The sequence below is a fragment of the Watersipora subatra genome, chromosome 7 (genome assembly GCF_963576615.1).
Source record: "Watersipora subatra chromosome 7, tzWatSuba1.1, whole genome shotgun sequence".
Taxonomy (NCBI): domain Eukaryota; kingdom Metazoa; phylum Bryozoa; class Gymnolaemata; order Cheilostomatida; family Watersiporidae; genus Watersipora; species Watersipora subatra.
Genome location: NC_088714.1, coordinates 1,064,926 through 1,089,379, shown reverse-complemented (window position 1 = coordinate 1,089,379; position 24,454 = coordinate 1,064,926). Strand labels below are relative to the sequence as shown.

Here is a 24,454-nt window from a genome sequence, read left to right as displayed (position 1 = left end):
TTAAATTGGCTGTTTATGACCGCGAAACTTACTACGAGACTACGTATTCTCTTACCAAGTTAAGTACTGCTTTCTTCGGCTCTTCGTGCTCGTCTATATGAAGGTCAAACATGGAAGCTTATAAAGCAGTGTGGGAGCAATTAACGAGTGGCAAAAAGTTAGAGAGAGACAAGGGAAACATTGGTCTTCAAAGATTAATGGAAGCTTTAGACCCTAATGATTTAACGGAATTGATTAATTTTGTAACAGTTGAAGCAACCGCCCTTGCCACCCCTCAGAGCGTCGCCGAGAAAAGAAATTGTGTACCTGCTGATTATCGTCAAGAATCACAAATTATAGTGGAATGGGAGTTTCACCATGCCGTGTTATCTGCGTTCAAGGTATTGAAAAAGTATATATGAGCATTCTTTGTTATGGAAAGCAATAGTCATATTTTACAATGTTTTATTCCGAAGTAGCAAAACAACAGCAAGAAGTTATTATTGACATGCAATTGTGGTTTGCACAAAACTATTGTCAATAAACAATGGCAGCAAAATTTAAACGTATGTATTAAGCAAAAGTAAAACATTTTGGAAGGACAATTAAATTAGGTGGAAATTTACCTTCATATATACTTTTCCTTGCAAACATAGGAACACTTGCAAACACCTTTCCTGACATACTTTTTCTGAAAGATGGTTTTAATTTTGTGTTGGGAAGCTTATGTTTGTCATTCATTCAACTATCCTACTAAACCTGCTGATTGCTCAATGATGACCAGCTTTTTTATAAAACCTATGGCTCATGGTATTAGCTGTTGACTTTTCTACAGCTACCTTAATTCTTGTTGTGATAACATTTCGACAGCAAAAGGACGTAAAAAGGTTTAGAGGTGGGAAACAAAACTAGAATAAGATTCTCAAAAGGAAACAATAAAGGACCTGAATTTTTAGAGAAAAGTTCAAGAGTCAATTGAGCTTGCAGTAAGCGAATGTAGTATGCACTCTGGCGTTTTCAATTGCTGTTAAACACAGCAATAAAACTTGAAGTTCAAAGATTCTTTAAACTTTTGGTATTATTGTTTAGAATTTGTCATCATTTATTCTCTATCTAAAATGTTTAGAATTTTTGTTAGTTTTTAATTCTTAGTCAAACCGAAGAGGGTGAGAAAAGCATCTTTCTTAACGTGATATGCATTTGGTAAATCAAGTGTATAATACTTTATGCATTACTGAACACCTTGTTGGCCCTAAAGGTTATAATACATCACTTCTATGTAGTCCTAGCTACATATTTCATGTAGCTACATAGTGTGATTACAACATGAGGTTTCAACCTAGCAATTCCTAAGAATTATGTTAGCATGACGCGTTGCTACAGATCGCTTGTGTACATATTTGTAAAAGTAATTGCTAATTCACATCTATATTGCAATTCTGTACATGAAGGATTGCTTGAAGCAAACATTCTGTGTCTTCCATGTATTCCTTAAATTATTTATTTTACCATTCGTAATGAGTATCTTCACCTCATGTATCTCTGATCATTCCAAGTATTCTTCTCATTGAAAGTATGTAACTCCGTAAGTTGTCCTTGCATGAGCTCATTTGCACTCTATCTCAAACCCTTCTGCTGTGCGCGTATGAACTTTGCTACTGGCTTTTTATACTATATATTGTGTACTATTTTTGTCTGGTAGCTTCTGGTCATGCATCCATGGAGTGGAGACGATTTTCGAAACATGGTCAAACAGTTCTGCATCAAATCATTAGTCCACGAGGAGTACAGAGTTAGAATTGCCGCAGGTAACTATCATTAGTGTGTACAGCATTTAAGTTTTTGGCCTGTCACTTGGATAAATAAAAGGCTAGAGTTGAGTCACGGTCAGATTTAGTTGAGGAGTAGGCTATAGCTGTACGGGACCATATTTTGAGGCTAAGGTTTGCCAAACACCCACTCATCTAATAAATATCTTGTGTACTCCAAGCATTGTATTCTGTGTTATCACTTTCTTATCTTTGTGAACATATTAGTATTACATTCACCTTCGTAACTAATTCTGACCTATCCTTTGCACAGGTGAATGTCTGGGAGCATTATGTAACAGAGATGGCGCTGGAATATACATTGATACCAAGGATGTCATACTAGGAGGGATTAAAGACAACCTAGAGAGAGATGCCTTACTTAGCGCGACAACAGATGTTGATGAACAGGTGCCCGTGGCTGATATGCTGTTTTATTCTGAATTTGTCAGTCTGTAACAACTAAGCACCGATTTTCCGACTTTTCCTAACCTATTATCTTTTAATGTTGTCTATAAAGGTAAAGGAATCAGACTTTTCTGTATCAGCTTCTCCCCGCACCAATGCGCTTTTATCAGACGATAGATTGTCTAGTCAAGTAGAGGGTCACAAATATATATTTCATGACACAGCTGGATGGAAGAACCTTGAGACGTTTATGAAGTAAGTGCAATCGCTACTGTTTTCTGAGCTGTGGTAGACTAGAACCCTTGTCAGTGTACTGGTTCTCAGTTGCTTACAAATTATCAATATGTAGTATTATTATATTAAAGCACATAAATTACATAATTTTTTTTATTATATATTTCAATACATCAGAGTCTTGGCTTTCGAATGAACCTATATTCAATATACAAAGAATAATAGAACTATGAAAAGCAGGGTGTCAAAAGTATGTGATGCAAAAAAAACACTTGCTTCAGGTTCTCAAAGGGTGATGTCACAATTATTATTCTGCCTTAGGTAGTCGATCCCTTTCGCTGCCATTGAGGCTGCGCTTTTCTGTGACAATCGGTGCTGGTAAACCCAGAGAGCGCTAATAATAAATTAGGATTCTAGATAATCAACAATGCCCGGGATCGAGCTAATGCCCGACCAATACAAACACATGTTCTGGGTTAATTAATTATGCTTCAATAAATGTACTGTCGTTGATGAAGGTAATGAAATCACATCGATTAAATTGTGACCTGCGGTTGCTTGGCCCTAGGACTATATGTCAATCGCACTTTCGCGAGATCACGCAATGCTTGAAACTAATTAGTCTCAGTCGCGACCCTCAACATCACAATAAAATGAGAGAGCTAGTGCATAATATCATCAGGAAAACATAGTATGGTGCTTGGAATCTGAGTTATTTATCATAGAAATAATCTGTACATGGAGAACTAATGACACTGATTCCTTTGTCATCTTCATTGGTTCTCTGGAGTTGTCCTATCTTCGCCTGACAATAGCGTCATTATCGTAGTTGATAAATATAAGCGGTAAGCAATAAAATAGGTGGTAAGAGCATACAACACTGCATATGAAAATTGTGATGTCACAATTTCTGAGCCTATGCCAGTAAAGATTTCTGCGGTAGAGCTCTGGGGAAATCCTATAAACACCAACCAATGTCTGTCTCACCATGGCAAACAATAGCTCATTCGAAAGCCAAGACTCTGATGTATTGAAATATACAATAAAAAATTTATGTAATTTATGTGCTTTAAGTGTAATGGTTTAATTTCTACAATATCTGTTTTTGCTATTCAATATAGTATATGTGTAGTTGATAACAAACTGAACATATGCTGCTGTGTAGTGGTCGGTTGTTTCTCATTTTATATTTTGAGAGTGATTGTTGCATTAAGAAAAACATTGATCGAAAACATCCATATTAAAAACCTTTGACATGATGAATAATTATTAGTGACTGCACCCTCGGGTCACTCAACCACTGAGTTCTGTTTTGCGGTGACTTTGTTTAAAGATGTGGTTGCTTCAAATTTGAGTTGATCGTAAAAGAAAGCATTTTTTTTCTCTATCAGTTGATATGTTGTTTGTTGTGTTAGGCGATCTCATTGCCAAGATATTTGAAGATTAAAATCGAAAAAATCTGATCGCGGTAAAAACGCTCAGGCCAAAAAAACATGCCCAGACTTGCCCAAAATAATGTCACACGTGATATATCTGTCAATATATCTCGTATTCACATCGGTTATTTGCGATAAAAGTCTAGTCCTACGCGGCTCTATTGGCATATTTTTTATTTTGTATTTGCTCATGTTGGCTAGAATAAAATTTTAAATCCAGCTACAGATACATTATTACCAATGTCTCAAACGCCTCAAACAAGGAAAATTAAAAACTTGTCAAATTAGCTTCTTCTAAATGCTGTGTAAACATCTTAGTACCGACTACCAATTCTACCGGTCTACGGTAATTCTGTCAAGCAAACTATGTAGAATAAGGTCTTTGTATCGGCACAGCACCGTCGCTACTCACACTAACGATATACAGCCTCCCAAAAGCCCCGCCCACATTATGCCCGTCACCTATCCTGGGGGTGGGGCTGTATATCATTGCCCACACCGAAAACTAGTTTCTTACTACCATAAGTAAAATAAGCAAGCTGCGTCTTTGAAAAGAATATACATAGGGATAGAGTTTTAAGGATTTGAACTCACATTCTCCAGTTCTGCGGACATCCATATACCGTATCCAATTCACTACAATATTTTGCTAATCATGTTTGGCATTATCTTCAACAATATTATTTTATTATATAATTTTTACAAGCAAAAAATTTTCATCTCAGCATAAAGCTTTTATTAAAAATATTCATCAAGTCGTGGCCACTCACATAGTTTTAGCTGATACAATAAGACAAATTCATCTACTGCAGCAAACTCAAACAAAACGCCATGGTTTATGCAGCACACATTCAAGTCTCTCTTTCCCATTTATGGCAGTTTCCACACTGACAAAGCTGCTTCGGCTGGTGGGACCGCATAAACATCCTGTAATCAGTAAAAAAAATGCAATAAATATATGTCATTCATAGATATGTCATTCTAACGCGTATCTACTCTATTTAAGCTTTCAAATTGGGAGTTAAATAGATTGTGAGTGTAATTTTACAAACGAATAAATGTTTAACAAAGGCATAAGTACGCCAAGCCAACGATTCGAAGCTTTGGTTCTGGAAATTAAAGATTCGCATTGATCAATGGATTTTCTTCACTTTTTACAAGTCAGAAGTGAACATCTAAAGTCAAATCATAAATCTAATTTACTAGATAAAACTGCCACAGAAGATTTGAAGCAAATGTAGCTAGGTGAACCGATAAAAAATTATAAAGCGATGATTAGTGATAGCAAAAAGTTATTATTTTATTAATTAGTACATGTATTAATGAGTACTAAAATATTACCTTTAGTATATTCATCAATCTAAGCCTTCGCATTGCTAGATGCTATGAATTAAAAAGAAGCCGTCAAGAATTTACTGTACATACGTATCTCGCATGCGCAGGAAATTACATTTTAGCCTCAAACAGGGAAATATAATCTGAATGTAAACTCAACAGTATATCTATAGGAGACTCAAAGTGAAAGATAAATTTACCTCCATTCTCCTATCTTCCTCCGTAGCACTTTAACCACCTGATGCCCAGAAAACTCGGAGTCACCTTCGCAGTAACTTCACAGCAATTTTTACAATTTTGTTGTTCGCCAATAAAACGTGTTGATCGAGTAATTCATTAATGTAACGATGTTAATCAATTTAGTAAATATCGATGTCCATGCGATTTAATAATAGATTAAAATCCCTAAATTTGAAATCACAGACAATGCGTTTTACGAGTGATAACATTTATTACGACCTATATAAAAATTTCGTGCTGATGATTGGCTAATGAAGCGACCTTATATTTATCGCTCGTGGACTCTTTTCAGATGTATCACTAGTTACGTCACGAACGAAGCACCCGCTGGAATGTGAGCTTTTTAAAAGAGGGCCTCATTCAAACGCATATATCTCTTGACAGGATTGGTCTACAAAGACAAAAATGACATCAAATTGTAGCTGATGCTTTAGCCTTTTATTGGTCTTAATTTCATTAAATCGACCTTTTTGACGCAACCACATCTTTAATGATAGTTTAACGACGTAAAAACTGGGTCGCGCGAAGCATTTCATTTAGACTTAAGACTTAGGTTGAATTGGCCACTAAACAAGAAGATCCCTTACGAACACTAGAGTAGAGTATTTTTAGGATATGTTGCTGTGTTGGTGGAGTACATTTGTAACCAGAAGTATTGGGTATTGTTTTAACTCCATCTTTGCACTTGGTAAAATGTGTTCAGTATTATTGTACAGTATCTATTTATGAAGATGGTTATTCTACTCCGCAAACAAATAAGTTTGTTAGGAATAAAACTCAACGGTTTTAGTTGCAGTCATTAAAACTGTTGAAGAATGAAGAAAAGAAACTTCAGCGTGATAACTCTAGCAAGCAAAAATACCGTTTAATACAAAGAAACGCTGACATAATAACTTTATATATAATTTACACCTACAGTTCAAGAGTCGATTAATGACCTTTATTTTTGTCACATGATCAATTGCTATCCATTTTTTGGTGAACATTGGATCTCTTTTTGGCCACATTCTAATATTGGTCATATTCTAGTATTTGGCGCACAACTTACTCGAAAAATAATGAGATGCAGCTGTGTCATGTACTCGCTCCTGCCAGCATAAGACATGGATGCTGTGCACATTTGACACTCGCATTTAGGTCATTGAGGTCTGAGTGCTCGCATGACATGTCTATTACAGGTGCTTGCAGTCGGTCATTGATGGCTGTGGAAGCAGGTTTAATAATCAGATAAATCAGCAGTTACTGGACCTGATCTTCACCGCCCTTACTCACACCAACAGATTTGTTAGGGAAACAGGCTATCAGGTCTGTGGTTCTCTGGTCTCTTGCAACACCCAGGTCTTAGGTAGGATACTATTTGATGCTGTGTGTGCTTCACATGTCTATTACATTCCTCATGGCTGTGGGCTTCGGCCTTATTTTACACTTGAATGCCTTGGTTATTGTGTTCGCCCTTTCTATGAACAGTTCTAGCCTTAGTTATTGTATTGTCTCTTTCTATGAACAGTTCTAGCCGTAGTTTTAGCATTCTTTTACTTTTTGTGGCCAGCTATAGTCTGTATTCTGGCGATCTCTAAACATAAGTTGGGAGTCACTTTCATTTCTAGATATAGAAATTCACCCGGAGACTAACGAAGATTCAATCTACATCTTTGGTCGACAGCTGGCTGAGCACCTAGCCTCAGGTCTTGCAGACAACTGGAGCCAAGTTAGACTGGCTGCATCCCAGGCCACTCGACAATTTTTAGTAGCCTTGGATGAAAATTCAAGGGCAGATTATATGTCATTGCTGCTCCCAAGAATGTGTTTAAACAGGTACGTTAAAGGGTTGAGTCCATAGACAAGAGAATGTGTTTAAACAGGTAGGTTGGACAGTTGAGTCCATAAACAAGTAGAATCTGAACTTTGGAAGATTGTAGAGTTTTTCTTGTTGGTTGCTGCCTTTAGTCAGACTGATGAGTCGTCGTCGGATAAGCTGTCTGTCTGCGAGTTTCTTCAACTGCTTTTCTGTTATCCCTTGCGCAATGTTTCCAAATAACTTAGAAAATGGTATGTTTAAAATTACTATGGACATGAAGTCAAATATTTGCTCAGATTTTACATGGTGTTTTGATAAATCTGTCTGCTGGGGTGACGGTAAGTAGATGGTTGGCTGTACTTAGTTGTAAGTTCAAGGCTACTGGAGGTTTCAAGAGGATTGTTGTTATTGATTATTAGCTACCTAACTGTTCTCATAAGTAACATTATGTCATCTTGAGTAGGTGTCATGTACCCTTGCTTGGCATCTGGCATGCGGAGCAGGTGTCATCCTTTTAACACTGAACAGGCATTGCATGCTTTCATTAGTACTATGGGGCTGCTTGGGTGTTATGTGCTTCTGTCCTACTACTCATGTGCTATTCACGCTGTCATACCACAGGTACTATGTGGCTGAAGGAGTGCGGATCTATTCGCAGGACACTTGGAGAAGAATCACTGGTGATCATGGGAAGGAAATGGTTGAGCAGCATATCTCCAGCACTGTATGTTACAATGTTATAATACTCGACTAGGTCTTGGCTACCAGCTATTCATATATGGCGGTGGTGTACCGTAGGAAAAGTTGTTGCACCTTCCTCTCTGTTAGATTTCATGTGGTGCATTTGCGATTGTTATTTATCTGATATTAGAAGTCTTGAAATTATAATTATGCACATTAAACTGGCAATGAGTAGAGTTACACTTATGTTAATATAACTAGCTTTAGTTAGAGTTATACTCAAGTTAGTCTGACTAGCTTTAGTTAGAGTTATACTTAAGTTAGTCTGACTAGCTTTAGTTAGAGTTATACTCAAGTTAGTCTGACTAGCTTTAGTTAGAGTTATACTTAAGTTAGTCTGACTAGCTTTAATTAGAGTTATACTTAAGTTAGTCTGACTAGCTTTAGTTAGAGTTATACTCAAGTTAGTCTGACTAGCTTTAGTTAAAGTTATACTTAAGTTAGTCTGACTAGCTTTAGTTAGAGTTATACTCAAGTTAGTCTGACTAGCTTTAGTTAGAGTTATACTCAAGTTAGTCTGACTAGCTTTAATTAGAGTTATACTTAAAGGTCGACTTGCAACAAAATTCATATTACAGTTATTTGGTATCAAAAGATTCACCATGTCTTACTCTGTTGTGTTGTAGGTGCCACATATGTGGAAATGTGATTACAAGCTCTTAAAAGCTCAAAAACGAAAAGCCGTCGTAGATTGGAATCAATTTATTTCTCTGACGTAGTCATGAAATTTGGTTATCGTCTTGTCACGTGATGTTCTCCCATGAATTGAAATGGCAATAAAAAGCTCAATATAAAACTTATTGTAGCACTAGTTTATGACAAACACTTCGGGTTTTACTGAAGACCTCATATCAAATATAGATGCTTGCTACTTTACAGTTTTGTTTCGGTTTGGTCTAATCGGCAAGTCGTAATCTGATCATGTGACCCAATACTTCGCAAATAATTTCTGCAGCACTTTTCGATTATCACAAGTGACCAACAGGCTCATCATGATTATCAGACAATGATATGTACTCCTTTAAGCTAAGGCTAAAAAATTAAACGAATTTTTACGGTAAGTTATAAGATATCACTGCTAAAAGTGACAGCATTAAAATGACGATAAAACAGGCGCGTAAGAACAATAGACATGGTTTTATTGAATGCGTGAAGTATATTTGTGAAATACTTCGACGAATAAGGTTGCATGAAAGTGTAAACAGAAACCATCTAACACAGCTACGTCACATTTAAGCCGTTTTGGAAGAAGAATCCAAACTACAGCGGTCTCGTGTGGCTGCGATTAACTGTTCGTTTTTGAACTTTCAAGAGCTTGTAATCACATTCCCACATATTTTGCACCTACAACACAACAGAGTAAGACATGCTGAATCTTTTGATATCAAATAACTGTAATGTGAATTTTGTTGCAAGTCAACCTTTAAGTTAGTCTGACTAGCTTTAGTTAGAGTTATACTTAAGTTAGTCTGACTAGCTTTAGTTAGAGTTATACTTAAGTTAGTCTGACTAGCTTTAGTTAGAGTTATACTTAAGTTAGCTTTTGATTTCTGTCCACAATTTGTGTCCTAGTTTGCTTTTCTCTATTTTCAACGAGTCAAGTATCTGCTATTGAAGGTTGATTTCTACATCAGTCAATCAGAAGCAGACAATCATGCTGTGCGAGAAGCAGCATGCGCTTGTATAGCAGAACTTGGCTCTAAGATATCCAAAGATTGTGTCCGTCCATATGTATCCATGCTGTTAGATGCATTAAAGATCTGCTTTGAGGATGATAGTTGGCCTGTTCGTGACGGTGCGTGCTCAGGTCTCTTTGTCATGTTAATCACTACCCATTGAATGTAAAATAACAACTATGATTTCTCACAGATTTTGAATGTAATAATCTATTAGTCTAACCTCGATATATATTAATCTGTAACTAGATGTTTTAGAGTTTTAAAACTGTTGTATAATGTTAGAGTAGGTACTCTTACACTATAGCAAACTCTGTACTTTGTTTAATTCTTCGTAGCATCCACGGACTAGATGATGAGCACTTCAGTTTATTACGTATAGTTTTAAAATAAAATGGCTAAATAAGACTTTATAAAAAGACTAGCTCAATAGTTAAATTTTAATTTTGTTGGAAACTGAATTGACGAAACAATAAATCAAAAGATTTTTATTGTCTTTTTTACGCTCTTTTATTTCTCTTGTCTTTTATTTTTATTGTTCAAATTGAAGAAAGGCGAGCAGAAGTGTAGCCTTAGCAATGCAAATGGTGGACTTTGGTGCTTCAGTAGGCATACAATATTATTTTCAAACCACGCAAATTTTAAATTAAAAAATGGGTCATTTGTATTTTTTTGTTTGTTTTAAATTCTATCATTATATATCTATTATTTTTAATCATCGCTTCCAGGTTTTTAATTTCCTGTTACTCCAGGCTTTTTTTCAATTTTCTCTACCTTTTCCGTAGTCTTTATAAAGATTTCATACAAGTATGTTGTTGCAGTTACTTTAATTAATGTCAGTGTGTAACTAACTGTACCAGGGCAAGGTTTGGTATAATTAATGTCAGTGTGTAACTAACTGTACCAAGGCAAGGTTTGGTATAGTTAATGTCAGTGTGTAACTAACTGTACCAAGGCAAGGTTTGGTATAATGAATGTCAGTGTGTAACTAACTGTACCAAGGCAAGGTTTGGTATAGTTAATGTCAGTGTGTAACTAACTGTACCAAGGCAAGGTTTGGTATAGTTAATGTCAGTGTGTAACTAACTGTACCAAGGCAAGGTTTGGTATAATTAATGTCAGTGTGTAACTAACTGTACCAAGGCAAGGTTTGGTATAGTTAATGTCAGTGTGTAACTAACTGTACCAAGGCAAGGTTTGGTATAGTTAATGTCAGTGTGTAACTAACTGTAACCAAGGCAAGGTTTGGTATAGTTAATGTCAGTGTGTAACTAACTGTACCAAGGCAAGGTTTGGTATAATGAATGTCAGTGTGTAACTAACTGTACCAAGGCAAGGTTTGGTATAGTTAATGTCAGTGTGTAACTAACTGTACCAAGGCAAGGTTTGGTATAGTTAATGTCAGTGTGTAACTAACTGTACCAAGGCAAGGTTTGGTATAGTTAATGTCAGTGTGTAACTAACTGTACCAAGGCAAGGTTTGGTATAGTTAATGTCAGTGTATAACTAACTGTACCAAGGCAAGGTTTGGTATAATGAATGTCAGTGTGTAACTAACTGTACCAAGGCAAGGTTTGGTATAGTTAATGTCAGTGTGTAACTAACTGTACCAAGGCAAGGTTTGGTATAGTTAATGTCAGTGTGTAACTAACTGTACCAAGGCAAGGTTTGGTATAGTTAATGTCAGTGTGTAACTAACTGTACCAAGGCAAGGTTTGGTATAGTTAATGTCAGTGTGTAACTAACTGTACCAAGGCAAGGTTTGGTATAGTTAATGTCAGTGTGTAACTAACTGTAACCAAGGCAAGGTTTGGTATAGTTAATGTCAGTGTGTAACTAACTGTACCAAGGCAAGGTTTGGTATAATGAATGTCAGTGTGTAACTAACTGTACCAAGGCAAGGTTTGGTATAGTTAATGTCAGTGTGTAACTAACTGTACCAAGGCAAGGTTTGGTATAATGAATGTCAGTGTGTAACTAACTGTACCAAGGCAAGGTTTGGTATAATGAATGTCAGTGTGTAACTAACTGTACCAAGGCAAGGTTTGGTATAGTTAATGTCAGTGTGTAACTAACTGTACCAAGGCAAGGTTTGGTATAGTTAATGTCAGTGTGTAACTAACTGTACCAAGGCAAGGTTTGGTATAATTAATGTCAGTGTGTAACTAACTGTACCAAGGCAAGGTTTGGTATAGTTAATGTCAGTGTGTAACTAACTGTACCAAGGCAAGGTTTGGTATAGTTTATGTCAGTGTGTAACTAACTGTACCAAGGCAAGGTTTGGTATAGTTAATGTCAGTGTGTAACTAACTGTAACCAAGGCAAGGTTTGGTATAGTTAATGTCAGTGTGTAACTAACTGTACCAAGGCAAGGTTTGGTATAATGAATGTCAGTGTGTAACTAACTGTACCAAGGCAAGGTTTGGTATAGTTAATGTCAGTGTGTAACTAACTGTACCAAGGCAAGGTTTGGTATAGTTAATGTCAGTGTGTAACTAACTGTACCAAGGCAAGGTTTGGTATAGTTAATGTCAGTGTGTAACTAACTGTACCAAGGCAAGGTTTGGTATAGTTAATGTCAGTGTATAACTAACTGTACCAAGGCAAGGTTTGGTATAATGAATGTCAGTGTGTAACTAACTGTACCAAGGCAAGGTTTGGTATAGTTAATGTCAGTGTGTAACTAACTGTACCAAGGCAAGGTTTGGTATAGTTAATGTCAGTGTGTAACTAACTGTACCAAGGCAAGGTTTGGTATAGTTAATGTCAGTGTGTAACTAACTGTACCAAGGCAAGGTTTGGTATAGTTAATGTCAGTGTGTAACTAACTGTACCAAGGCAAGGTTTGGTATAGTTAATGTCAGTGTGTAACTAACTGTAACCAAGGCAAGGTTTGGTATAGTTAATGTCAGTGTGTAACTAACTGTACCAAGGCAAGGTTTGGTATAATGAATGTCAGTGTGTAACTAACTGTACCAAGGCAAGGTTTGGTATAGTTAATGTCAGTGTGTAACTAACTGTACCAAGGCAAGGTTTGGTATAGTTATTTAACATAGACTTCTCTTCTATTTCTAAACAAATTAGCGCATATAGAATCTATAAATCAATGTGTCGCTGGGCTGAGCAGATCAACCGTATGTACCGCTAACCTTTGTTTTTATGCATGTAGAAGCAGTATTCACCAATTTAGAAATAGCTCGTACTCTGATGATTATGAACATGTTGATGCTGATACCAACTATGGCACAAACAAATCCTTTATCAGCCAATTCAATTAGGTTTGCAATATTTAACGTATTTTGTAGCCGCTTGCATAGCCTCAGGTAACTTTGTGCGATGCTTCCCGGATGAATCAAAGGGATATCTGCCAAAATTGATGCCCATGTTTTATGAGAACCTCCAGGATAACATACCGTCAGTGAGGAGTGGGGCGGCTCAGGCTCTCGCCTCTGTTGCTGCCACTTATGGTATGTATATTTTTAATCATTTTAATAGTCTATAATATATGATATAATATAAACAGTAATATGGTATAATATGAACAGTAATCTATGTATATTAATCTCAAAGCTTGTATATGTCCTTCGGTATGTCCGGCTATTAAAATATTGGAATGAAGAATCTATATCACAGAATATTTGATCTCAGAACCTCCCGTTCACCAGGCAAATGCCTCATCAACTTAACTATGAGAGATTGATGGAATCAATGTGCGATATATGCCGCTATGTGGGTGAAAATACGCTACCGCTCTCAGTTACGACGCAACGCAATTCTTGCTCTCCTATGAGAGCAAGTAGTTAGCTCTTATTAGTAACCATACTCAAATTAGCCATTGGCAATGTGCGAGGCTAATGGCAAGTGGCAGGCAACTCTCATTACCTCTCACTGTTTATAAGCTGATTTTTAATACCCGGGTAACGCCAAGTTTCCTGCTAGTATTCTATATACAATAGTCTACTAGTCTACTATAATAAGAACATCGTTATTATTATAGTAAACACGCTACGAATGTTAGGGAAAAGGATTGCCTTGCATAAGAATCAAACCCAGAGCTTCAGATTTAAAAGCAAGGACACTACCACTTCACCACTCGGCTGCCTTGCCGCTCCACAAATGAATTATGAACATAGTGATTACTCATTACGATCTCTCACGTTGCATGGGACTGCCTAGCGTACTAGTATGCTATAATATAAACAGTAATATAACATGATCAGTGAGATGGTACAGTGCACCCTCAGGATATGATTGCCCTGATGTTATAATGCCGAAATGCTGTTCGCCGAAAACATTTTCACAACACCTAAAAGAGACACGATGACCGATTTCTCTCATTTCAGCATCTCTCATGTATAAAACCGTAATATTTTCCCTTTATAACCATTAACAAAGTTGGAGTTGGTATCCATTTAAACAGAAGTCAGTAGTCAGACAACTTCCATTAACCTGCAAACACAATCCACTTCATCACGAAAGCAGCATCGTTCGGACTTTCTTGCCAAATTAAATTGAAAAAGGTTTTAACAAGAACTGCTAAATTTATATTGAAAACGAAACCAAAAACTAAAAAGCGATAAAATTGAAAAAAAATTTTTAAATGCATACTACAACGTAGCTTCAAGTGTGTGTTTTGTGAAAGCTAAACTTATTTAAAGGTTTGCTAGCAACAAAATTCACATTATAGTTATTAGGTATCAAAAGATTCACCATGTCTTACTCTGCTGTATTGTTGGTGAAAAATATGTGGAAATGTGATTACAAGCTCAAAAACGAACAGTTAATTGCCGCCATCACAAAACCACCGTAGATTAGAATCTCTTTCCAAAACGGCTCAAATGGAACGTAGTCGTGAGAGATGGTTTCTGTTTACACTTTCATGCAACCTCATTCGTCGAAATATTTTCACAAATATACTTCACGCATTCAATAAAACTATGTCTAGTGTTCTTACGCGTCTGTTTTATCGTCATTGTAATGCTGTCACTTTTAGCAGTGATATCTTATAACTTACCTTAAAAATTCGTTTAATTTTTTAACCTTAGCTCGAAGGAGTACATATCATTGTCTGATAATCATGATGAGCCTGTTGGTCACCTATGATAATCGAAAAGTGCTTCAAAAATTATTTGCGAAGTATTGGGTCACATGATCAGATTACGACTAGACGATTAGACCAAGTCGAAACAAAACTGTAAAGTAGCAAGCATCTATATTCGATACAGGATCTTCGGTAAAACCCGAAGTGTTTGTCATAAACTAGTGTTAGGAGAAGTTTTATATTGAGCCTTTTATTGGCGTTTCAATTTACGTGAGAACATCACGTGTCAAAACAATAACCAAATGTAATGACAACGTCAGAGAAATAAACTGATTCCAATCTACGGTGGCTTTTCGTTTTTGAGCTTTTAAGAGCTTGTAATCACATTTCCACATATTTTGCACCTACATCACAACAGAGTAAGACATAGTGAATCTTTTGATACCAAATAACTGTAATGGGAATTTTGTTGCAAGTCAAGCTTTAAAGTGAATTCAAAGTTTTTTATATGTAAAAACTCTCAAAAGGTACGTACCGCACATAGCACATTACAACGTTACATTTTAAAGCAGACCATAACCAATACATACACTAAATATACTAAAGTTACCGTATGTAACTATTATAGCTGTTAAGGTTAACAAATTATTTTATTACTAATTTTGAGTATGTATAAAATTGTATAAAATTTTACTTGTATAAAATTTTCATGATTCTACCAGTCGCTGTTTGCATCATATAATTACTATGGTTTCTATACTCCTCTACGATTTTTTCACCATATGAATCCAACCCTGGAACGAATTAAAATCGTATCCTGAGGGTGCACTGTATAATATAAACAATAATATTATGTAATATAAGTAGTAATCTATATATAAATGTGAGTATATAAATATAAATTTGACCTCGGAACCTTCATGACTGTGAACATGGGGAGAACCACCATGCTATGTTGGCCTTGCCATGCTGTGAATCTTTTGGGCAAATACTTATTCAGCGCTTGTTAAATTACTAGCACGCTTGGTTCATAGCTTGCGTGCCGCTATTATTGAATATGAACAAAACTTTGCCTTTTTTCTTTGTTTACGGTTTTTATATTATTTCTTTATTTATTTCAATTAAAGCTAATTTGTTTAAAACTAACTATCTTTAATCAATTACATTTTAAGACGTTTGTACGAATATATTGTATTTGGTATGGATATAGGATACTAACATCCGCCATTTTCTTTTTTCAACAATCGAATATTGAGCTTGTTATGTTAGTTTGTTACAAAAGTTTATTACAGCGTAATGAAAATTCTTACACATTAGCTTTGTGTATTAGCTTACACATTTTACCTTCCATTTCTCCGAATTCATGATTGAATCAATCACATTTTAAAACAAACATAGTTACTGTACCTTTTTACTGTACTATTGTATATAATTATTAGTTATTTCTCACTTTCTTATACTTTATTTGTTAAATAATTATTACACTTATAAAGTTTACATAAATTTATAAGTTTATAATATAAGTTTATAGAGTTTGTTTTGTTATTATTTTTTTTCCTCAACAAACGAATATTGAGCTTGTTATGCACATTTATCACAAAAGTTCATTACAGTACTTTCTCTGTGTAGCTTCCACGTTTTACCTTCGAATCTCACGAATTCGTAATTCATGGTAAGTAGGCGTCAGCTAGCTCAAACACGGTTGCCAATTGCAAAAATAATCAAATATCTAAATAAATAAACACCTTTATTTAAAAGTTAAAATAGTAAATGTTGCATATGTTACATAAAAATCAAGTTTCTGTATAAAAAAACTTTTAATTACCCGGGCAACGCCGGGTGTTCATTTAGTCTTTGCTATAATAAGAGCCATGTCTGTCTGTCCAAAGTCATGTCAAGAGTGTTAGGAATAATACCATAAACGGTAATAATATTGATAAATCGTTTAACTCGGACACGCTCAGTTTTTTTTCGAAAATGGCCGAAAAAGTGTTCATTTGCGTTGTTCAACGCATCTGTGGTATTTTTCATGGCATCAGCTAATGTAAAGTTTTATAATGATTAATTTGGTATATAGAATTTATAATATATAGTTTATAGACTGTGTGGTTCAAAAGTTATAACATTTTATCCGCACCTCTGACAAGTCATAGGTTTTGTTGAATTAGAGGAAAGCATTAGAAAAAAGAGTGCTTTGTTTGGGATTGAATCCGGGGTATCCTATTGAAACACCAGCATGCTACCATTACACCACTTTATTGGATAATTCTCTATATTCTAATTACTCATGACGATCTCTCACAGTGCACGGACTGGCGAGTGTACTAGTATGATATAATATAAATGATATGTCATAATATAGACGACTCTGACACTTGTCAGCTAGTGCATCTTGAAGATATTCTAGTACATTTTAGGATGAACTACAAGAGACACATTTTTTTGACATACAAGCATCTTAATTGCTGCTTTATATCCTCCTCACTTTCTTCTCATGTACGTCTCATAGCCTTTTCCTCTCATAGTCGTACTTTCGACTCCTTGCTGTTGGTTTACACATATTATAGTATTCTGTCTATATCTAGGAGAGGAACTCTCCCAGGAGATGGTCAAAGTTGCAGAAAAGGCATTGAAAGCGGTTGATACACAAAAAGCCAACACAGACAAATACTCTGGTTTGGAAAAAGGTCCAGCCACCTACAGTGTAGTAAAAAAGGCGAGAGACAATGACCCTGCTATTCATTCTGACAACACAGTGAGTTTGTCAGGACTGTTGTTTATTTTTTTCACCAGCTAATGACATGTCTTGGTCAATGCTGAGTATGTTCTGCTAGAAGAGGCTTACTAAAAGAACAATTTAGACTGCAGTTTCTAGTTTTTTGTATGATTAGATCATCAGTCATCACAGATGGTCGGTTTATGGAGGAGACTGAGAAAAGCATCGGTGTTTCGCAGCATGCTAAATTTGTTTTTGTTAAGATTTCAGCTATTTTTTAAATGGTAGGCATATGCTTTCATAATTATTACTTATCGCCTCGTTAGAGAAATACGCTGGTACTGGAAACTTTGTAAATATTTGTAGATGTATTCTTGCGGATCATTAGCTCCTAAAATGGGTCGCGGCGGTGTGAAGGATAAAGGAGGCTGTATGAATTCTACCTTCAGAAGACCTGCTGAACCCTGGGAGCAGGCCGAAGGGTGTGTCTTATGGTTCATACTTATAGGGCCAGTTCATGTTCCTCCAGTACTAAGTTATCTATTAGTATATGCAATACTAAATTATCTATTAGTATATATAATACTAAATTATATATTAGTATGTATAATACTAAAGTATCTATTAGCATATACAACATTAAATTATCTATTAGTATATACAATACTAAATTATATATGAGTATATATAATACTAAATTATCTATTAGTATATATAATACTAAATTATCTATTAGTATATACAATACTAAATTATATATTAGTATATATAATACTAAATTATATATTAGTATATATAATACTAAATTATATATTAGTATATACAATACTAAATTATATATTGGTACATATAATACTAAGTTATCTATTAGTATATACAAGACTAAATCATCTAGTAGTGTATACAAGACTAAATCATCTAGTAGTATATACAAGACTAAATCATCTAGTAGTATATACAAGAATAAATCATCTAGTAGTATATACAAGACTAAATCATCTAGTAGTATATACAAAACCAAATCATCTATTAGTATATACAAGACTAAATCATCTATTAGTATATACAAGGCTAAATCATTTATTAGTATATACAAGACTAAATCATCTATTAGTATATACAAGGCTAAATCATCTATTAGTATATACAAGACTAAATCATCTATTAGTATATACAAGACTAAATAATCTATTAGTATATACAAGGCTAAATCATCTATTAGTATATACAAGACTAAATCATCTATTAGTATATACAAGACTAAATAATCTATTAGTATATACAAGACTAAATCATCTATTAGTATATACAAGACTAAATCATCTATTAGTATATACAAGACTAAATCATCTAGTAGTATATACAAGACTAAACCATCTATTAGTATATACAAGACTAAATCATCTATTAGTATATGCAAGACTAAATCATCTATCAGTATATACAAGACTAAATCATCTATTAGTATATACAAGGCTAAATCATCTATTAGTATATACAAGACTAAATCATCTAGTAGTATATACAAGACTAAATCATCTAGTAGTATATGCAAGACTAAATTATCTATTAGTATATACAAGACTAAATCATCTAGTAGTATATACAAGACTAAATCATCTATTAGTATATACAAGACTAAATCATCTATTAGTATATACAAGGCTAAATCATCTAGTAGTAACATAGTTAAACATCTATTAGAGTAGCTGAACACAGTTAAAGCTACTAGTTTATGGTTACTCCCTTCCAGACTAATGCAAATCGCTGACTAAGCTGTCACTAAGTATACATAACTATTTTTTCCCTGATATTCCTAAAATGACCAGCGTAAAGCGATTGTTCAAAAAGCACTCACCGAGGCGTAATTCACACTAACAACCTTTTTTCATCTTATCTAAGTCACCATATTTTTGAGTATGTTGTGAGTCATCAGCTCTCTACACATCTGTAGCGCAACAATATTTTGACACCTAACCAGATTTCATTTTAGAACAAAATAGAAATACTAGCCATTCCCTATCAAATCTTACAAACAATATATTAAAGACTATAAATCAGTAAAATAATTTAGGCACATCTATTCATTTTACAACCAGAGTTTCAACAATTAGTTTAGAGATTTCTAATCTTCACACCGCTTTATATCGAGGATATAGCATTTAGAGTCGCTTCATTCTATCATAGAATGAATTATTATAAAGTTATAGTAATCATTATAATTTTATAATAACTCATTCTATTCATTACTACTAAATTTGTGTGATATAAAAAAATTTGCAATTTTAAAGCTGATGTTTCGCTGAGGTTTTTGTGTTTTTGTTTTACGTGTTAAGCAGTTTATGTTCACTTTTATACACTGAAAACAGAAGAACCAATGCTTACATATATGTTAACTCGGGACTTAACTCAACTTAACTGTTAACCAGCTCCTTAACTAGCCGCAGCGCTATTGCTGTGTTTAATTGTTCACATTTTTCTCTCCATATGTTGCTCATGATGAAATATAACATGGTCGTTTTAATACTTAATAGTTGTTACCATGGTTGTGTTATTTAGTTGCGTGCATCTACTGGCAGAGTTGTCAGGTGTAGCAGTACTTCATCAGTCTGTAGCAACACTGCTGCCACTCATAGCCCAGGCTACTGCCAATAAAGACTATACACAGCATGTTGTGCTTCTTGAGACCGTATGTAAACGGGTAAGATCACATGCTCTCCAAAGATATCAATTGATCGAATGTGTTACCTTTGATGAAACTGTGCTACATGTTATATCCAAGTCTTTCATTCATCCATAGTTGTTTGTTCTTTGTGTGTATCTCTATAGGTTTACACCTTCCAGTAAAAACTTTTAGTTAAAATCGCGGCAGTAGTTCTTTCTAATGTGACCTTTACAAGACCTTTACAACTTGGCAAACTACATGAACGTATGTATAGTTGTGTCTTTGTTATCATAAACCTTACAAAGGCATAATCTAGCACTAGATTACCAATTGCGTTTGAGTAACTTACCTGCTAAGCTAATAGTTTAAATCTTTACTAAAACATTAGCAGTGTTTGAAGCCAGCTTAATAATTGTTACATGATGCGTAATGATCATACGGTTTTTTATTTCATAATAAAACATACATATTTAGCTTTAATCGCGATAAGCATACCGTAGAGCAGCTTCATGAGGTTAATAACGGTGTGGTCTTGTGGTTAGGTATGCTTGTTCACAAACTTGCGATATTAATCACTGTAAGTGGATACAAGGATGACAAAACAAAAACACAGACACAAAACAAACATTGCTATTTATAGATTAGAAGCAGCTTATTATTCACGTGACAAACTACCTCTTGGTCTCATTTCCTACTCAACTTTCTTATCACTTCCTGCAGCTGGTACACTATCTTTGTATGTGTTTTATATTTGTAGTTGCCTGAGGTTTCAAGGAACATTGGCAAGAGGTTGTTCAAGCCACATCTTGAACTCTTTTTTGATGCAATATTCTATTCTTTGGTAAATTATATATACTCTTTTTATATACTCTATAAGGTTTCCCTATGCAGGTGGATGTCAATGTTTTGCTATGTCCTGTACAGAGTATGTCGGTATTGAAGTCTCTACTTCTTCAATGAAAATATATCTTATAGCTCAAGAGCCTTGAAGAAATATACCAGTTAGTTTGTCTGTATATCATGTGGAGTGGAGTGCGCTAGCAAGAAATTCCGTCACATAAATATAAAATTAGTAAATTGTCTATAAAAAATGAGCTATTCTTGGAAGTCATCTTTTTAACACCTTTCACCTCTCCACTTTTCTGAATAATGATTTTGAACAAACCATATTTAAACAATCTGGTTCAAAAATTGATTTTAATATCATTACCGGTAATTAATGTAACTTTTCCTGGTCAATATTTTGAGAAGATTGTCAGTCTTTCTGTCCATTTTCATAAAAATGTTAATAAAGCCTAATATGTGGTCGAAATACAAAATTATTATTCAAACGTCAATCTGTAATGTTATCTGCTGCGGTTAATGTGATAATCTGTAATGTTATTCGCTGCTGGTAATGTGATAATCTAGTGTTATCTGCTGCTGTTAATGTGATAATCTGTAGTGTTATCTGCTGCTGTTAATGTGATAATCTGTAGTGTTATCCGCTGCTGTTAATATGATAATCTGTAGTGCTATCCGCTGCTGTTAATATGATAATCTGTAGTGTTATCCGCTGCTGTTAATATGATAATCTGTAGTGTTATCCGCTGCTGTTAATATGATAATCTGTAGTGCTATCTGCTGCTATTAATGTGATAATCTGTAGTCCTATCTGCTGCTGTTAATGTGATAATCTATAGTGTTATCCGCTGCTGTTAATATGATAATCTATAGTGTTATCTGCTGCTGTTAATATGATAATCTGTAGTGCTATCTGCTGCTATTAATGTGATAATCTGTAGTGCTATCTGCTGCTGTTAATGTGATAATCTATAGTGTTATCTGCTGCTATTAATGTGATAATCTGTAGTGTTATCCACTGCTGTTAATGTGATAATCTGTAGTGCTATCTGCTGCTGTTAATGTGATAATCTAGTCTTATCTGCTGCTGTTAATGTGATAATCTATAGTGCTACCTGCTGCTGTTAATGTGGTCATCTATAGTGTTATCCGCTGCTGTTAATGTGATAATCTGTAGTGCTATCTGCTGCTGTTAATGTGATAATATATAGTGTTATCTGCTGCTGTTAATGTGATAATCTGTAGTGTTATCCGCTGTTGTTAATGTGATAATCTATAGTCTTATCCGCTGCTGTTAATGTGATAATCTGTAGTGTTATCCGCTGCTGTTGTTGTAATACAACTTTGTGCTGTCAGGCCTTTAGCAGTCTCTAGATTACCTTTTGTTCTCTAAACAGTAGCAGACACTCTCCGATACCAATATGTATGTCTGTGGATACATTTACCTGCTGTATAAGTTTGAAAACAACACAGTGATATACTGAGTATACCTCTATATTTATTTTGCTAAAGAATTTTTTTATAGAGGTCAAAAGAAAATTTGAAATCTCACGGTACTGACAGAGTAAATTATCTTTTAGGTAAAAACATAAATCCTGTAAAAGGAGTTTTATCACATACTAGGTAGACAACTCGATTTGTGTAATATTGTTGCTGTTACATGCTCTACTGTTATACGCTATACCGTTATATGCTATACTGTTACATGCTCTACTGTTATACGCTATACTGTTATATGCTATGCGTTATACTGTTATACGCTATTCCATTATACGCTACTCCGTTAAACGCTATGCTGCTATATGCTATGCTGTTACATGCTCTACTGTTATACTCTGTACCTACATGTATATATGCCATACTGTTATACGCTATACCATTATACGCTATGCTGTTGTACGCTATAATGTCTGGTGATATTACAGACGTGCGACAATGCATTAACTGCGACTGCTGCTAGCCAATGTCTCAATCATCTCAGTCAATTTATTGGTCCAAACATTCTGCGTGGAAGAGTAGAGATGTATAATCCTAAGTGAGTAGTTCTATCGCTTATCTGGCTTCTAATAAACCTTGATCTATATCAAGTAGACTCTTCGTGAAGACCTGCTAGATCATATTTATAACATGTTACTTTTATATATTGCGTTTACTTTACATAGAGAAGAAGTAAAAGCCCGTCTAGAGAATAATTTATTACTATTGTGAACTCTCAGCTAACTGTATTCCTTGCAACGTTTCTGATCATCGGATCGAAATTCCTCTTCATTGTAATAAGTATGAAGTGATCAATTGTTATAACAAGTTCTTGACTTGCTTTCTTTTGCAAGATTTTTCTGTAGATATTTTTATCATTTAGAAGAGCTATTTATGTTGGTATTTCCATAATTTAGAAGTGATATTTATGTTGGTATTTCCATAATTTAGAAGTGATATTTGTGTTGGGATTTCCATCATTTAGAAGTGATATTTGTGTTGGGATTTCCATCATTTTGAAGCGATAGTGTTTGTATTTCCATTATTCAGAAGTGATATTTGTGTTGGTATTTCCATCATTTAGAAGTGATATTTGTGTCGGTATTCCCATCACTTAGAAGGCATATTCATGAAACTACTGTAGATTATGACCAGAATCATCTTCATACGTTTATTGATGTCTTTTGCGCTGTACATTCAATGTTTCTTCTATAGTGGTTATTAAAACTCTGTCTTCAATAGTTATTTCTACTTTCTCTCTTCAGTTTCTTGTCACAACTCGAAGCCAACTCCACGATTGCACCAATGTGAGATGACGCATACAGTCAGTGTATTAAATCCTAAGTGGAACAAGCCATGAGAAGAGGCAATGGCCATGTTTCACACTCATTTCTTAATGAGAAGAGAGAAAATTGATCAATGTACAGCAATATGTCGCTAATCTACTGGATCAATGCATAGCAATATGTCGCTAATCTACTGGATCAATGCATAGCAATATGATGCTAATCTACTGGATCAATGCATAGCAATATGTTGCTAATCTACTGGATCAATGCATAGCAATATGTCGCTAATCTACTGGATCAATACATAGCAATATGTCTCTAATCAACTGAGGGTATGCCGAGTTGGGAAATATGTTTTTTGCTCCTGTAAGCATTGTTGACCAGTAGGGCAAAAGGTCATTCACTAGTTGCATGCAACATTATCTATGTTTAGAGGTTGAGTTATACCTTGCAATAGTTAATGTTTTATGTTGTATGAGCTTAAAAACAATATATCGAATTAATATAATCACTTTGAAGTACAACCTACGCTACCACCCATTTTAGTGCCAAGTTGTATGACATTGAAGACATGATCTTTTTGATAAGCTCTGTTTTTTTCTATACTTGGTTAAGCTTAGCAGCTGATGATTTGTCATGTTATAAATATTTGTACTTGGTACACTCGGCTTGTCAATTGTTGGTGACTGCTCAGCGCTCAAGGACAAATTGCATATTTTTTTCTCAAAACTTTAACATAAAGCGAAGAGACATTCAAAATGCTAAAAGT

General features: G+C 34.8%; 1 protein-coding gene across 1 annotated transcript; it reads left to right on the top strand.

The window, feature by feature from the left end:
- Positions 1 to 87: 87 nt before the first annotated feature.
- LOC137399345 (uncharacterized) lies at positions 88 to 24,348 on the top strand. Its single transcript, XM_068085423.1, has 15 exons — positions 88 to 380; positions 1,682 to 1,787; positions 2,062 to 2,198; positions 2,308 to 2,450; positions 6,619 to 6,785; positions 7,048 to 7,255; positions 7,860 to 7,962; positions 9,597 to 9,774; positions 12,961 to 13,122; positions 17,282 to 17,451; positions 17,779 to 17,894; positions 19,972 to 20,113; positions 20,835 to 20,918; positions 22,846 to 22,955; positions 23,662 to 24,348. The coding sequence occupies exons 1-15, from the start codon at positions 111 to 113 to the stop codon at positions 23,705 to 23,707; spliced, it is 2,142 nt and encodes a 713-aa protein (XP_067941524.1). The 5' UTR covers positions 88 to 110; the 3' UTR covers positions 23,708 to 24,348.
- The last annotated feature ends 106 nt before the right edge of the window (positions 24,349 to 24,454 follow it).